Source organism: Salmo trutta, chromosome 20 (genome assembly GCF_901001165.1).
Source record: "Salmo trutta chromosome 20, fSalTru1.1, whole genome shotgun sequence".
In the NCBI taxonomy this organism is placed as follows: Eukaryota; Metazoa; Chordata; class Actinopteri; order Salmoniformes; family Salmonidae; genus Salmo; species Salmo trutta.
Genome location: NC_042976.1, coordinates 40,229,268 through 40,244,092, shown reverse-complemented (window position 1 = coordinate 40,244,092; position 14,825 = coordinate 40,229,268). Strand labels below are relative to the sequence as shown.

The window sequence follows — 14,825 nt, the reverse complement described above, 5'->3', positions numbered from 1 at the left end:
CCTCATGGAGTCTGTTTCTGACCGTTTGAGCAAACACATGCACATTTGTGGCCTGCTGGAGGTCATTTTGCAGGGCTCTGGCAGTGCTTCTCCTGCTCCTCCTTGCACAAAGGCGGAGGTAGCGGTCCTGCTGCTGGGTTGTTGCCCTCCTACGGCCTCCTCCACATCTCCTGATGTACTGGCCTGTCTCCTGGTAGCGCCTCCATTCTCTGGACACTACGCTGACAGACACAGCAAACCTTCTTGCCACAGCTCGCATTGATGTGCCATCCTGGATGAGCTGCAATACCTGAGCCACTTGTGTGGGTTGTAGACTCCATCTCATGCTACCACTAGAGTGAAAGCACCGCCAGCATTCAAAAGTGACCAAAACATCAGCCAGGAAGCATAGGAACTGAGAAGTGGTCTGTGGTCCCCACCTGCAGAACCACTCCTTTATTGGGGGTGTCTTGCTAATTGCCTATAATTTCCACCTGTTGTCTATTCCATTTGCACAACAGCATGTGAAATGTATTGTCAATCAGTGTTGCTTCCTAAGTGGACAGTTTGATTTCACAGAAGTGTGATTGACTTGGAGTTACATTGTGTTGTTTAAGTGTTCCCTTTATTTTTTTGAGCAGTGTATATCGTCATATCGCTGAGCCCTACCACAGAGTATCGCTGTGCTCTAGAATGTGTGCTATAGCAACACCAGAAGCTGGTGTTGTGTTGTTTTTCTTCTCAAAGAGAAAAATGCATAATTCACATATTTTTGTTTAGTGAATAGTTCATATCCATCACTCCTAAATGACCAGGAATATGTGTTTACAGTCTCATGGGGTGTCTTTCTCCCTGTCTCTCTCTTTCCCCCTCTCTCTCTCTCTCTCTCTCTCTCTCTCTCTCTCTCTCTCTCTCTCTCTCTCTCTCTCTCTCTCTCCCTTTTTCTCTCTCTCTTTCTCTCTCTCTCTCACAGACCTTTATAGTATTGAACCGAGGGAAGGCCATCTTCCGCTTCAACGCCACTCCTGCCTTGTATGTCTTAAGCCCCTTCAACCCTCTTAGAAGAATATCAATTAAGGTACTGGTTCACTCATATCCTTTCATTGTCATTTTTTAAAATTAATGTATTTTTTTTTTAGGTCAAATTAAATCTATATCCAAATATCCCATGTCTTTATCCTGTTTGAACAGATAATTAGTGCAGTATAGTGATTTGTGTACTGAAGATATGTGGTCACCTGCTACGTTCTATGCCCGATGTCAGGTGTTGTATCGTATGTCATGTGTAAGCAATATTGAACCAGTCTGGACAGTTCAGTTTCCTTGACAACTGCCTCCACATTGTTCAGCATAGTAATCATGTTCACTATCCTTACCAACTGTGCGTTTATGACCCTGAGTCAGCCCCCGGACTGGGCAAAGAATATAGAGTAAGTCATCCTCTTACCCCAAAATCGACATGCTTCCACAATACACATCCACAATACCCATCCACAATTATTCATGTCGACTAACCAGTCCCCTTTGTTTCCAACAGGTACACATTCACTGGAATTTATACATTTGAATCTCTTATAAAAATATTGGCAAGGGGCTTTTGTGTCGGGAAGTTCACCTTTCTACGAGATCCATGGAACTGGTTGGATTTCTGTGTTATTGTCATGGCGTAAGTATTCACACGTTTTACTGGTATGAGCTGTAACGGGATACTGTATCCCGCGTACCTAGCTGTATGATGTAACTAGTGGCAACACTATACACTAATGTTCAGTCTGTAAAGTTCTCATGACAAATCCACTTCTACGCTACAAGTCATTTTGCCTATTTCTACTAACAGCTAGCAGACTTCACTACCATTTGTTTTTGCTGCTTGAGGCAGATGAGTTACAAGTATTGGGTAACTGTACATGTAGTTTAGTACATTGATTCTGTTTGTTGTTCAGGGGCAACAAGTCCCCTTAGTTTATTCTTTGTGTTGTTAGTGTATTAATTGTTGGCGCATACACAAGACAACAGTTGTGATGCAATACTGTGTTGGAATGGTTGCACATCTTTGTAATTATAATCCCATGCAGACATGATGAATATTGAGGCACTTCTCAGTCTAACCTTAGCTTTGCTAGTGTCCTTCCTCAGACTCCTCACACCTATTGTCTATCCCACCATGTAATAGTGTTTGAGGAGTTTAGGGACCTTGCCATGTTACATGAATGTATTTTCTCCTGAAGTACACTATTGTAATTGTGAATTTTCCTGCAGGTATGTAACAGAGTTTGTAAAACTAGGCAATGTTTCAGCTCTTCGCACTTTCAGAGTACTGAGAGCTTTGAAAACTATTTCAGTTATCCCAGGTAAGGAGTGCCTGCTGCCAGCTGTCAGCCAGCCCCTTCCTTGTGTGATGTTTCCTCCGACTGCTCTTTGTTGTCCTGTCATGGCGTCTGTATGCGACTTCCCTTTTATTACAGATATGTCACATCGTTTGTGGACCTGGGCAATGTGTCAGCACTGAGAACGTTCAGGGTTCTCCGAGCACTGAAAACTATATCGGTCATCCCAGGTGAGAGCCAGGTTAAGGGACAAGGTTTCGGGGTCAAAGGGTGGTACTGTACTACTCACTCCATCAAAGTTTAAGGGTTACTTCACCTTCATGCTTTTCTTTAGGTTTGCCTCTCATGCTGCCAGTAAAAGCAGGAATCTGAAGCAGTTCATTTAAAATGGAAAGGATTTCTTGCTTTTAGACGATTTTATTTATTGATTTGTTTATTTTTATTGAACAGCCTCGGGGGTCTAGTCGATTTTGTTTGCATGAGACTTTGTTTAAATCCAGCTTTAATTGTGTTTGTGGTGCTGTCCAGCTCTTCTCTCCTTCCTTCGCTGTTTGGGATGGTTGCTTGTCAGTGTTCTCCCTGACTGGTGTTTGTCTTCATTCAACTGTTCTTGTTCAGTGAAGACAGACTGTGTTTTGGTCTGGTAAGGGTGGGTCATATGTCAGAGCTGATTGTGATGTATGCCCTTCCTCACAGACATGCATGCTTTTGTTATTATACTCTACGACATGTTTTCTGATCCAAACTCTTGGTAGGGTGTATAACACACAGGTATAATATCTACTACAACATATGTCAATTTGTGGCCAGAACTGCCTGGCCATTATAACAACTATGCTCCTCAGCTTATTTGTTTTTATAATCAACCGTAGAGCATTCAGGGACTTCATTTGAAGCTACATTGTGTGCTATAAACATATGACCGGGATTTGGATCTTAGTCAGAAAATATGATGTGCTTGTCATGGCTCATATAATTCTAGTGGAGAAAAGAACATTGTATAACTGATTAAACATTGTTAGGGTGTAAGACCACCAATTGAGACAGCAGAATGTGTCACTGCGCTGCCAGCGTACCATTCTTTGACAATTGAGGAGTTTCTTTCAAAAACACTATATATCCATTTTCAAAAATGTTGGTAAATTCGCTTTTATTGTTTAAAAGCGTATGACAGAGGTTGGTGTTTTTTTCACTCTCTAATCATGGCATGGGGGTTGTTCAATGACAGACATGTATTTGTTTAAAATCTATCGCTTGATGGTTTCATTTTAGAGAGACAAATAATCATGTTGTTTTTTTGCAAATCGCTATACACTAAGTGTACAAAACATTAAGGACACCTGCTCTTTCCATGACATAGACTGACCAGGTGAACCCAAGTGAAAGCTATGATCCCTTATTGATGTCGCTTGTTAAATCCACTTCAATCAGTGTAGATGAAGGGGAGGAGACAGGTTAAAGAAGGATTTTTAAGCCTTGAAACAATTGAGACATTGATTGTGTATGTGTGCCATTCAGAGGGTGAATGGGCAAGGCACAAGATTTAAGTGCCTTTGAACTGGGTGTGGTAGTAGGTGCCAGGTGCACCGGTTTGTGTCAAGAACTGCAAAGCTGCTGAGTTTTTCACGCTAAACAGTTTCCCGTGTATATCAACAATGCTCCACCACCCAAGGGACATCCAGCCAACTTGACACAACTTTGGGAAGCATTGGAGTCAACATGGGCCAGCATCCCTATGGAACGCTTTTGAGATCTTGTAGAGTCCATGCCCTGACGAATTGAGGCTGTTCTGAAGGCAAAAGGGGGAGAGGGGGTGCAACTCAATATTAAGAAGATGTCCTTAATGTTTTGTACACTCAGTGTATATCCGCCTCACTCTCAGAGAAATAAGTAGAACTGCTAGGTTTTACACAGTCCAATGTAACAAATTAAAAAAAAAATTAAATTAAGGACTGTACAAATGATACATTTGTGACATCAATATAAAACAAATCAATACAGTTATATTACCTCTGTATGTAAATAATTTACTTGTAATATTTTAGCTATTTAGCAGGTGCTCTTATCCAGAGCGACTCACAGTTAGTAAATTGATCCTAAGATAGCTATGTGAGACAACCACATACAGTCAAATACACTGTATACAAACATTCCATTCCAGCTAAACAATGGAAATACAGCGTTTAGAAAAATAAAATACATTTTAATACACGTCCAAAATCTATGAATAAAAAAATCTGAGAACAGTCATATTTTACACACACATTAAGCAATCATTTCTAGTGAAAGAACACAAAATGAAAAATGTGTGGATTTCGCGTTTTGGGACACATCCACACTGGTTTTTTTAAATAAAAATATGAGCAACAGAGATGACGTTTCATGCTGTGATGTTAACATTGCATACAAATGACACTTCTTCTTTGCATACACTGTATAAGACTCCTATGCGAATAACAGTGAGGTTCTGTCGTGTCCTGCAGGCCTGAAGACCATTGTGGGAGCGCTGATCCAGTCAGTGAAGAAACTGTCAGACGTGATGATCCTCACTGTATTCTGCCTAAGTGTCTTTGCCCTGGTAGGGCTGCAGCTGTTTATGGGCAATTTAAGAAACAAATGTTTAAGGATCCCTCTTAACTCAACCGACCTCTTGAATGATACATTGGACTTTAATGGGAAGGAGTTTAATGATGCGGACTTTAACGAGACCATCCCGTTCAACTGGACCAATTACACTAATAATCCTGGTAAGCATGTTTCTTTTGGCTCTAGACAGCCATTGGAGGGTGAAAGCCATGCTAGTAACCACGGACCACAGTGAGTGAGTCACAGCTCATTGCTAATCGCCAAACAAGCAGCCCCGGCTGAAGAGCGTAATGTAAAATGACAGGAACGGCAGAGGGGTTTGTAAGAGCTTCTGGTGGGAAGTAGTGTGGCGGTTAATCATAACACTGCCGGTTTGTGGATGATACTAGTGGCATGTTTAGCTTGTCAACACGGAGGGCATTGAGTCACCACCCAAATGGGGAAAATGGCACCTGGATGGCCATGACACTAGGACCCGGGCAGCCATGGGGTCAAAGGGGAGACAATAGATAAGAGAAAAGGAAAGTGCTTTTCATGACTAAAGCGTTGAACTGTTCACTAGTTACAATGCTGTGATGATGGAGGTGAGAATGAAAATCATTTCTCTTTTTTGCAGTTGACAAAAGATTGACTTGTCTCTTTTTCCTGTAGATAATTATTACTACCTCCCAGGTAAAAGGGATGCTTTGCTTTGTGGAAATGGCAGTGGTGCTGGGTAAGATTGAGCCCACATTACTACCTTTGTGTCTGATTGTCAGGATGCACTATTGATTGTGCTTGCGTTTGTTTGTGTGTGTGCGTACCTGCGTGTGGTCGTGCATGTCTTTGTGCGTTAACATCAAAGTAGACTTCACAGGATATTGGGAATGCAGTGATGGTGATTCTGATTCTGTTTGAGTTTCCCAGGCTTGTTGTTTGTTGTAGGCTGTGTCCAGAGGGATTCTGGTGCATCAAAGCGGGCCGGAACCCAGACTACGGCTACACCAGCTTTGACACGTTCAGCTGGGCCTTCCTGTCTCTGTTCAGACTGATGACTCAGGACTACTGGGAGAACCTCTACCAGCAGGTCTGTCTCATAGAGATGTACTAGAGAGCTCATCTCCTGTCTTTGCAATGGCCGCTTTTTGTGACAGCTTGGCCAGTGCCATTGAGAGCTATCTCCATTTTAAAGTAGTCCATGTCTTCCTCTTTTACTTCTATGAGTGTATTGGTAGTTTGTACATAGACTGAATAGGTGCATACCACTTACTGTGCTGGAGTGTATCATCTAAACAGGTATAAAGCCAAGGTTGGTGATTAACTGCCACCTGTAATTGTGGAATCTTTGCTCAGGAGTATAATTCATTGGCTTACCCCTTCCGCTGACCAGGATGGAATTCTGTGATCGTTCGTTAACCCATAGCAAGTCTCACCATGTTGACTACTTCAAAATGGTGAAAGCTCTCATTGGAAGCCTGGTGGAACCAGACTGATTGCCATTCCTTACAGAATTCTGAATGCAGCGATCAGGCTGGTTCCTCAAACCTACCTCAAGGGGCTTTGGGCCAAGTGTGCCCTCTATCCCAACTCTATGGTCTGTCTGCATTATGACGTGATACTGGGGCGCTGTTTTTACAGGCAAAGGGACTGCTAGCGTTGTCGTTGCATTGGACAGACCCATTTGTGCCAGCTTCTGTGCTCAGTGGAGTTCCCTGTGTTCCTGTGCTTCTGACTGCACCTGTGAGGAAAACTACGGGCTCTAATTTTGTCTGGCGTTAAACCAACGCCCAGCGCAGTTGTCAAATGCACGCTTGTTTGCAATTTTTACCTGTTAAAGCCGTCACTCTTCTATTTTCAAATCATATGCCAGGATTGGTCTTTTACCTGTCTTAAATGAGCTTGTATGTGCTGAGGTGGGAGGGTTGGCATTATCTAAGGTGTGTCCTTAAAAACGTGCGCCAAAGGGCCAATTTCAGTATGCGCTGCTTGGGATATTTAAGACCAACCGAATACTGGACTTAGCGGTAACGCGGTTGGTTATGGCATGGATTTTAACAATGGAAGCAAAGCCTATCCAGCTGTGACACACAGTGCCCATATGCACATGGAGCAATTGAGATGTGCTTTTTGTGCCCGTAAACCTCGTATTTAGAAACGTGAAAAACAAATGTTTTTTTCCCCCATTTCGTTTCATTTCATTAAAAACCAAGCATACACAGTAAAATTGCAAGAGTTAATTCAACTCATATGGAGTCGAATTTAACAACATTTTGGTGTTTATATGGTCCAACCCCCATTTTGTCTGAAAAGTACTCTGGTCATGGTGTTGATATTTCTGGAGTTAAAACGACACTAAATGGATTAACAATCAACTCCAGCAGAGTACATTTCTCTTTCGGGTTTACTTCCTTTGAGTAATAAGGGTGTAAAGCCTTATTTGAATATTTCTTAATGTGTCACATTATGGTAGTTTGCAATGTAATATCTCTGTTAGATCCAATTTGGAGGAAGATATTCAGCACTTTCACATCACCCCTAACTTGCATTCAGAACACCTGTCAGAGTAGGGAAGACAATACAGTCCATGGAGACTACCTACGTCAAACTGGAACAACTATCTCACTAACAGTTGCTATGAATCCAACCACTTCCAGATTGGATTCGTTTAGAAAAAAATGTATGTTTCTGATCTTATCTTAGTGTAGCATCAGATAAAAAAAAACTATCAATGTACATATGAAAACACAAGGTCGCCAAAGGGTTTAGGTCGTGAGACCGCTTTGAAATGAATCTTAATCACCAAAGCTTTAGCAGCAAAACAGTGAGCGGACATCCACTTTTTTATCTATGTAGGCTAATACATCGTTATAGCCAGGTTCTGTTTTTATTTAGGAAGTGCATAAAAAAAAACTCTCCATGTAGGTTGTATGCCCATAATGGAGCAAAAGATGAGATAATCCGGGGACACTCATATTTAGAAAATTTAAATTCTTTTTCCGTTTCGTTTGATTTCGTTTGATAAAAAAAAAAAAAAAAAACGTACCCAACTACAACGAAAGCTGTTTCAACAGCAATGTGTCTGATGTCTTTAGAATTCACGAGCAGCCTATCCATAAAAGGATTCTAGTCGCGAGGCTTTTGCCGACATGCTTTTGTATTATTCACAATTCCCATAGGCCTACCTGCAGTGCTCCATTCGGCTTGTATCCATCCCCATTGTCCGGTTACCAGATACGCTCCTCCAAACATAGGCTATTCAAATAGTGCTGTCCTATAATGGCAGGCTACATAATGACTAGGCTACATCTTGCTTATTGAGAACGTGCCTCGCACATACAACACAAGTTACGGGCGACTAGTCATTTTACTTGAGGATAAGTGCGATGCGGAAAGGCCTATACTCATTGAAGCCAATTACAACAATGTTGACTGTCAACACTCCAACCATATTGAGCAACCACTGGATGTTTTTAAAAAAAATTTTTTTTACTGTTGCTATCCCTTGTTACTGTAACTTATACTATTTAATAAACCGTAGGATCAATCCACAATGGACTAGGACCAGAATATTCCGTGTCCCCAGCCGAATTGGAGTTGATAACAACGCAAAGACCTGCAGAACTTGAGACAAAAGCATGCAGTAATAAACCATGGAACACCTTGATTGGCCAGTGAGTGGCCAAGCCCTCGTCACACCTACACCGCCGCCAGCTATTGCGCTCAAAATAACCACTGTGAAAACAGCAACAATATTTCTGACACACCCCTGGACGTATAGCACTGCCGTCCGTGCTTAGATTTACCAATGCGTTAGGTTTGTTAAAAGAGATCCTGGCCCTTGTTTGTGACATGTTTAACTTGATGGGCAAGGTTCTCTTGAAAACACAAAGAGAGGCATCATTTGCTGTGTGATGAAAATGAGTACATTCTCCCATTACAAAACAGAAGAGATTGCCAGCGGCCTATTCAAACAACCTCCTAATGGCGGGCAGGTGCGTTTCTGCTCGAGGAAACAAAGATTGGTCGCATCATGACTAAAGCAAAGGCAGCATGTCTTTTTGAATGCCTTGTTGTCCGTTGAATAGAGAGATCAGCGAATAATTCTGAGCAAATAATACAGAACAATACCCCAGATCAGGTGTGCAATGTCACAGGGTAAATGTGTATGTTCCAAATTGCTTGTTACGTGAGCACACATTTTCTGCATGTTTTATCATGGTCCTTTTAGTACTCCACTAGCATCCTCTCAGTAGAGATATGTTATACGAGGTGTAATAGGAAGACTGGTGATTTACTTGGAGATATGTTAGAAGAGGTTGTAAGAAATGTGTCATAAGAGGTGTTGCTCCTCTTCCAGACCCTGCGGGCTGCTGGGAAGCCGTACATGATCTTCTTTGTGCTGGTCATCTTCCTGGGCTCCTTCTACCTGATCAACCTGATCCTGGCTGTGGTCGCCATGGCGTACGACGAGCAGAACCAGGCCACCATCGAGGAGGCTCAGAAGAAGGAGGAGGAGTTCCAGGCCATGCTGGAGCAGCTGAGGAGACAGCAGGAGGATGCACAGGTACAGGAGATCTCCCACTTCCACTCTATACGCCACCCGTTTCAGCACACTCATTAATTACAACAACCATGGGATTCCTTTAATAGTCATTTATATTGCTAGTGATATATGAAGAGTTTCATTCCTAAACGCTATATATCCATTTTCAGAAATGTAGGTAAATTACCTTTTGTTGTTTAAAGAAATTATGAAAGAGATGGGTGTGTACAAAAGATGATTTCCATGACATAGGCTGACCAGGTGAATCCAGATGAAAGCTATGATCCCTTATTGATGTCACCTGTTAAATCAGGTTAAAGAAGGATTTTTAAGTCTTGACACAATAGAGACATGGATTGTGTATGGGTGCCATTCAGAGAGTGAATGGGCAAGGCAAAATATGTATATGCCTTGGAACGGGGTATGGTAGTAGGTGCCAGGTGCACTGGTTTGTATCAAGAACTGCAACGCTGCTGAGTTTTTCACGCTCAGCAGTTTTACACACATATGAAGGCACCCATAAACAATCATTTCTAGTGAAAAGAACACAAATGTGAAAAAATAGTAGATTTAGTGTTTTGGAAGTGTACTCTTCATATTCTCATTTATCTTAAACTGAAAATGGCCAAGATTTTTTTAAGTATTCAGATTACAAATGTTCAAAGGTAAATGTATTTTAATCTAAATGTAGAAGGCATTTAATAGCCTATTGTGTCTATTTCTGACTGGTTGCCCTGCTGAGTCATGTGTTGCCCCTGACGACCATAGCTTAGGTGTGTTGATTGGTTTACAGGCGGCGGCAACGGTGATGGCGGCTGAGAGTGGGGAGTTCAGTGAGAGAGGGGACCTCACTGAGACCTCCTCAGAGGCCTCCAAACTCAGCTCCAAGAGCGCCAAAGAGAGGCGCAACAGGCGCAAGAAGAGGAAGCAGAGGGAGGAGGAGAGAGAGAACAATGACAAGTGTCACAGGTCTGAGTCCGAAAGCAGTATGAAAAAGAGTCACTTCCGCTTCTCCATGGATGCCTCTAACCTGCACAACTATGACATGAGCTGTTCAACACCATACCAGGTCAGGATAATTTAACATACTGCTTTAACCTACCTTTACCTTCGGCTATCAAAAGCATGTGTGTTCGCTGTATTGGTGAACTGTTGTGCATGCTACACACTCCTTAGTGAATCTATTAATCTCATCATCATTATTATTTTCGGCATTATCAATATCAACGCTACCCTATCATCTCCATTTTCAGCAGCACCGTCATCTTTCAATTGCATTATCATCGTAATCACTATCCTCCTCATCAGCATCCTCCTCATCAGCAGAGGCAACAGGATTGTGCTTGTCGTCATTATCATCATTATCCTCTTCATCGTGCTCTTGCACATTTCCTTTTATATTGTCCCTGAGGTCATCTTCTAGATCAGGTATTCCCAAACTGGGGTACGCACAATGCCATCGGGGATACCCGCAAATAAAAATATGTTTTTTTCTCTTCACATTTTCAAACAGTACATTTATATTTTCCAACGGGGCTATACATTTGGGTGAGGTTTTTTTCCTGCCTGAGTAGCCTCATTTCACTGCCAAAAATAAAATGAAACCATCTACTGTTCAGCGAAATAACAACACAATGTCAAATACAGGTAGCCTAGTCAAATAATTAACATCCAATCACATTAACCGTTACTCTCTCGCGGGAAACCTTCACTCTTGCGCAGACATTTAGAAACGAAACATGACAATTTGAAAAATAAGCCACGGGAGTGTTTTGAGCGAGAATAAAGACGACTTTTGAGTAGTAAGACGTATAAAATCAACAGACACCATTAATTAGAAGGGGCTAGAAGCATCTTATATGGTGAGCTACCAAGTGGCTAGGACAGGCAAGCCCCATACTATTGTGGAGGACTTAATTATTCCTGCTGCCACGGATATGGATGGGACAATGCTGGGGGAAAAGGCCAACAAAAACTATACAGACAATGCCTTCATCAAACAACACTGTTTCACAACGCATCGGTGACATGGCAGGAGATGTTTTGAAACAATTACTGCTTCGCATACAACCCAGTGAATTCTATATGTTACAGCTGGATGAGTCAACAGACGTGGCGGGCCTGGCACAGCTCCTGGTATATGTCCGTTACGTTTATGGGGGGTCAATTAAGGAAGATATCCTCTTCTGCAAACCACTGGAAACCAGGACAACAGGAGAGGATATTTTTAAAGTACTGAACGTCTTTGTGACATCAAATGGACTTTGGTGGTCAAGATGTGTTGGTATCTGTACTGATGACGCAAAAGCCATGACAGGGAGACATAGTGGAGTGGTAACTGGCGTGCAAGCAGTTGCTCCCGACGCCACTTGGGTACACTGCAGCATCCACCGAGAGGCTCTTGCTGCCAAGGGAATGCCTGAAAGCTTGAAAGATGTTTTGGGAACTACAGTGAAAATGGTTAACTTTGTTAAATCAAGGCCCCTGAACTCTTGTGTATTTTCTGCTTATGCAATGATATGGGCAGCGACCATGTAACACTTTTACAACATACAGAAGTGTGCTGGTTATCAAGGGGCAAAGTATTGACCCGTTTTTTTTAATTGAGAGACGAGCTTAAAATGTTCTTTACTGACCATAATTTTCAGTTGTCTGACCGCTTGCATGATGACGAGTTTCTCACATGACTGGCCTATTGGGGTGATGTTTTTTTTCCCCTGAATGATCTGAATCTAGGATTACAGGGACACGCCGCAACTATATTCAATGTGCGGGACATAATTAAGGCTATGATTAAGAAGTTGGAGCTCTTTTCTGTCTGCATTAGCAAGGACAACACACAGGTCATTCCATCATTGTATGATTTTTTTGTGTGCAAATGAACTCAAGCTTACAGACAATGTCAAATGTGATATAGTGAAGCACCTGAGTGAGCTGGGTGCGCAATTACACAGGTACTTTCCCGAAATGGATGACACAAACAACTGGATTCGTTATCCCTTTTATTCCCTGCCTCCAGTCCACTTACGGATATCTGAGCAAGAGAGCCTCATCGAAGTTGCAACAAGCGGTTCTGTGAAAATTGAACTTAATCAGAAGCCACTGCCAGATTTCTGGATAGGGCTGCGCTCAGAGTTTCTTGCCTTGGCAAATCCCACTGTTAAAACACTGATGCCCTTTGCAACCACGTACCTATGTCAGAGTAGATTCTCGGCCCTCACTAGCATGAAAACTAAATACAGGCACAGACTGTGTGTGTGTCACGACTCCTACCGTAGGTAGCTCCCCCTCCTGTTCGGGTGGCGCCGGCCTACTAGCTGCCACCGATTTCCTTTTCCCCCTTTTTGTTGATTGTGTGCACCTGTTTTTGGTTTGGGCTGATTAGCTGGGCTATTTTAGCCAGGAGGCCCGCCTGCTCTGTGTGCGGGATTGTTTCTCTGTTTGCTTTGCTTGGTGACACTCTGATTTTGTATTTTGCAGCGTGTGTTTGCGCCAACAGTATTTTGTCCCCTGTGTTTGGGGAACCTTGTTTTGTTGTGCGCTTTGATCGCTGTTTTGGGAAGGCTTGTGTTTTAGCTGTTGTGCTTATTAAAGCCACTACCCTGTATCGCAGCTTCCTGCATTTGATTCCTCCAGTACGACACAGCCTTACAGTGTGGAAAATGATTTAAAACTGAGACTCTCTCCAATACAACCCAACATTGCAGTTATGTGCATCCTTTCAAGCACACCCTTCTCATTAACCTGTGGTGAGTTATTCACCATTTTTGATGAACAAATAAGGTTTTATATGTAAGATGGCTAAATAAAGAGCAACATTATTGATTATTGTTATTATTTGTGCCCTGGTCCTATAAGAGCTCTTTGTCACTTCCCACGAGCTGGGTTGTGACAAAAACTCACACTCATTCTTATGTATCGTATTGTGTGTGTGGCAGGCTTACAATGATGGCAAAAAAACTGTCCGCTGACCCTGGTGCTAGAGGGGGTATGCAGCTGGAGGGTGAATGTTTGAAGGGGTACGGGACTGTAAAAAGTTTGGGAACCCCTGCTCTAGATAATCAACATCATTGCATCATCTTCATCACAATCACCCTCTGCAGGATCCATTCTTCCATCTTAAATTACTCCACTTCTCAACCCATGCTTATACCAGTGACGGGCACTGAGGAATGTATTTTTCTCCCAGTCCTTCCTGAGTATCCGCGGACCCCTGTTCTCGTCCAGACGGAACAGCCGGGCTAGCCTCTACAGCTTCCGGGACCGTGCGCGGGACATAGGCTCGGAGAACGACTTTGCCGACGACGAGAACAGCACTTTCGAGGACAACGACAGTCGCCGGGGCTCTCTGTTTGTCCTTCGGCGGAGCGACCGGCGCTCCAGCAACGTGAGCCAGAACAGCATGCCATCACACGTCCTGCTGCCAGCAAATGGGAAGATGCACAGCTCCGTCGACTGCAACGGGGTGGTGTCCCTAGTGGGCGGGGCTTCACTCCCCAAGTCACCTGAGGGACTCCTTCTGCCAGAGGTGACAGTAGATAAGGCCTCTACTGATGACAATGCAAGGAAGTGTAGTTTAGCCTGGATGGCCTAAACCAATTATGTTCTGCTGTCTCTAAACCAGTTCTGTTCTGCTGTCTCTAAACCAGTTCTGTTCTGCTGTCTCTAAACCAGTTCTGTTCTGCTGTCTCTAAACCAGTTCTGTTCTGCTGTCTCTAAACCAGTTCTGTTCTGCTGTCTCTAAACCAGTTCTGTTCTGCTGTCTCTAAACCAGTTCTGTTCTGTCTCCGCCTGCAGTGCCTCTACTCTAGCTCTGCTGTGGTCTTGTAGTGTGCATCTTGTTCCTTTCCTTCTCTCTCTTCCTTCTTTCTCTCCTTGACTACCTAAACATTACTTATGGTATATTTACATACAGTTACACACTAAAGATTACATTTTGTTAAAAATATTAAATATAAGGCAGTATAAAACAAGTTTAGATTTTTATATAGATTTTTATTTATTCCATATAGATAAAAAACTATTAAAATATTTCTATTGATGTGATTAGAAATACAGTATTTTTATGGTTGAACAGATAATTACTTACTGGTTAAGAGATGAATTAGCCCTTGAACATGGCCATCTTCGGTGGTTACATTGTGCTGAGATACAGAATATTACTGATGCAATTGGTTTGTGATGATTTTATTAATACATTGATAATGCTTCCAAATGATGTAACTCCAGGAAAACACTACAGAGACAGAGTATAGAAAGGCCCGATATGGATCGTACCAGGCCACTATGGACTTCCTGGAAGACCCAGTTGCCAGGCAGAGGGCGCTCAGTGTAGCTAGTGTTATAACCAACACCATGGAAGGTGTGTACAACTATACCATACCCCGTACACCCCCTAGAACAAATAGCCT

At 42.7% G+C, this 14,825-nt stretch overlaps 1 protein-coding gene across 2 annotated transcripts in view; it reads left to right on the top strand.

The window, feature by feature from the left end:
- The window catches only part of scn1laa (sodium channel, voltage-gated, type I-like, alpha), a 43,537-nt gene that overhangs the window by 10,579 nt on the left and 18,133 nt on the right, over positions 1-14,825 (top strand). Inside the window, exons 4-14 of one of the 2 annotated variants that reach the window (XM_029703280.1) lie at positions 953-1,071; positions 1,320-1,409; positions 1,517-1,645; positions 2,445-2,536; positions 4,790-5,053; positions 5,544-5,607; positions 5,817-5,958; positions 9,229-9,435; positions 10,208-10,483; positions 13,604-13,942; positions 14,644-14,776. In XM_029703280.1, the coding sequence (XP_029559140.1) occupies positions 953-1,071; positions 1,320-1,409; positions 1,517-1,645; positions 2,445-2,536; positions 4,790-5,053; positions 5,544-5,607; positions 5,817-5,958; positions 9,229-9,435; positions 10,208-10,483; positions 13,604-13,942; positions 14,644-14,776 (1,855 nt within the window). Of the gene's footprint in view, positions 1-952; positions 1,072-1,319; positions 1,410-1,516; positions 1,646-2,444; positions 2,537-4,789; positions 5,054-5,543; positions 5,608-5,816; positions 5,959-8,743; positions 8,864-9,228; positions 9,436-10,207; positions 10,484-13,603; positions 13,943-14,643; positions 14,777-14,825 lie in introns of those variants that run through there. The other variant, XM_029703282.1, reaches the window with a different exon arrangement.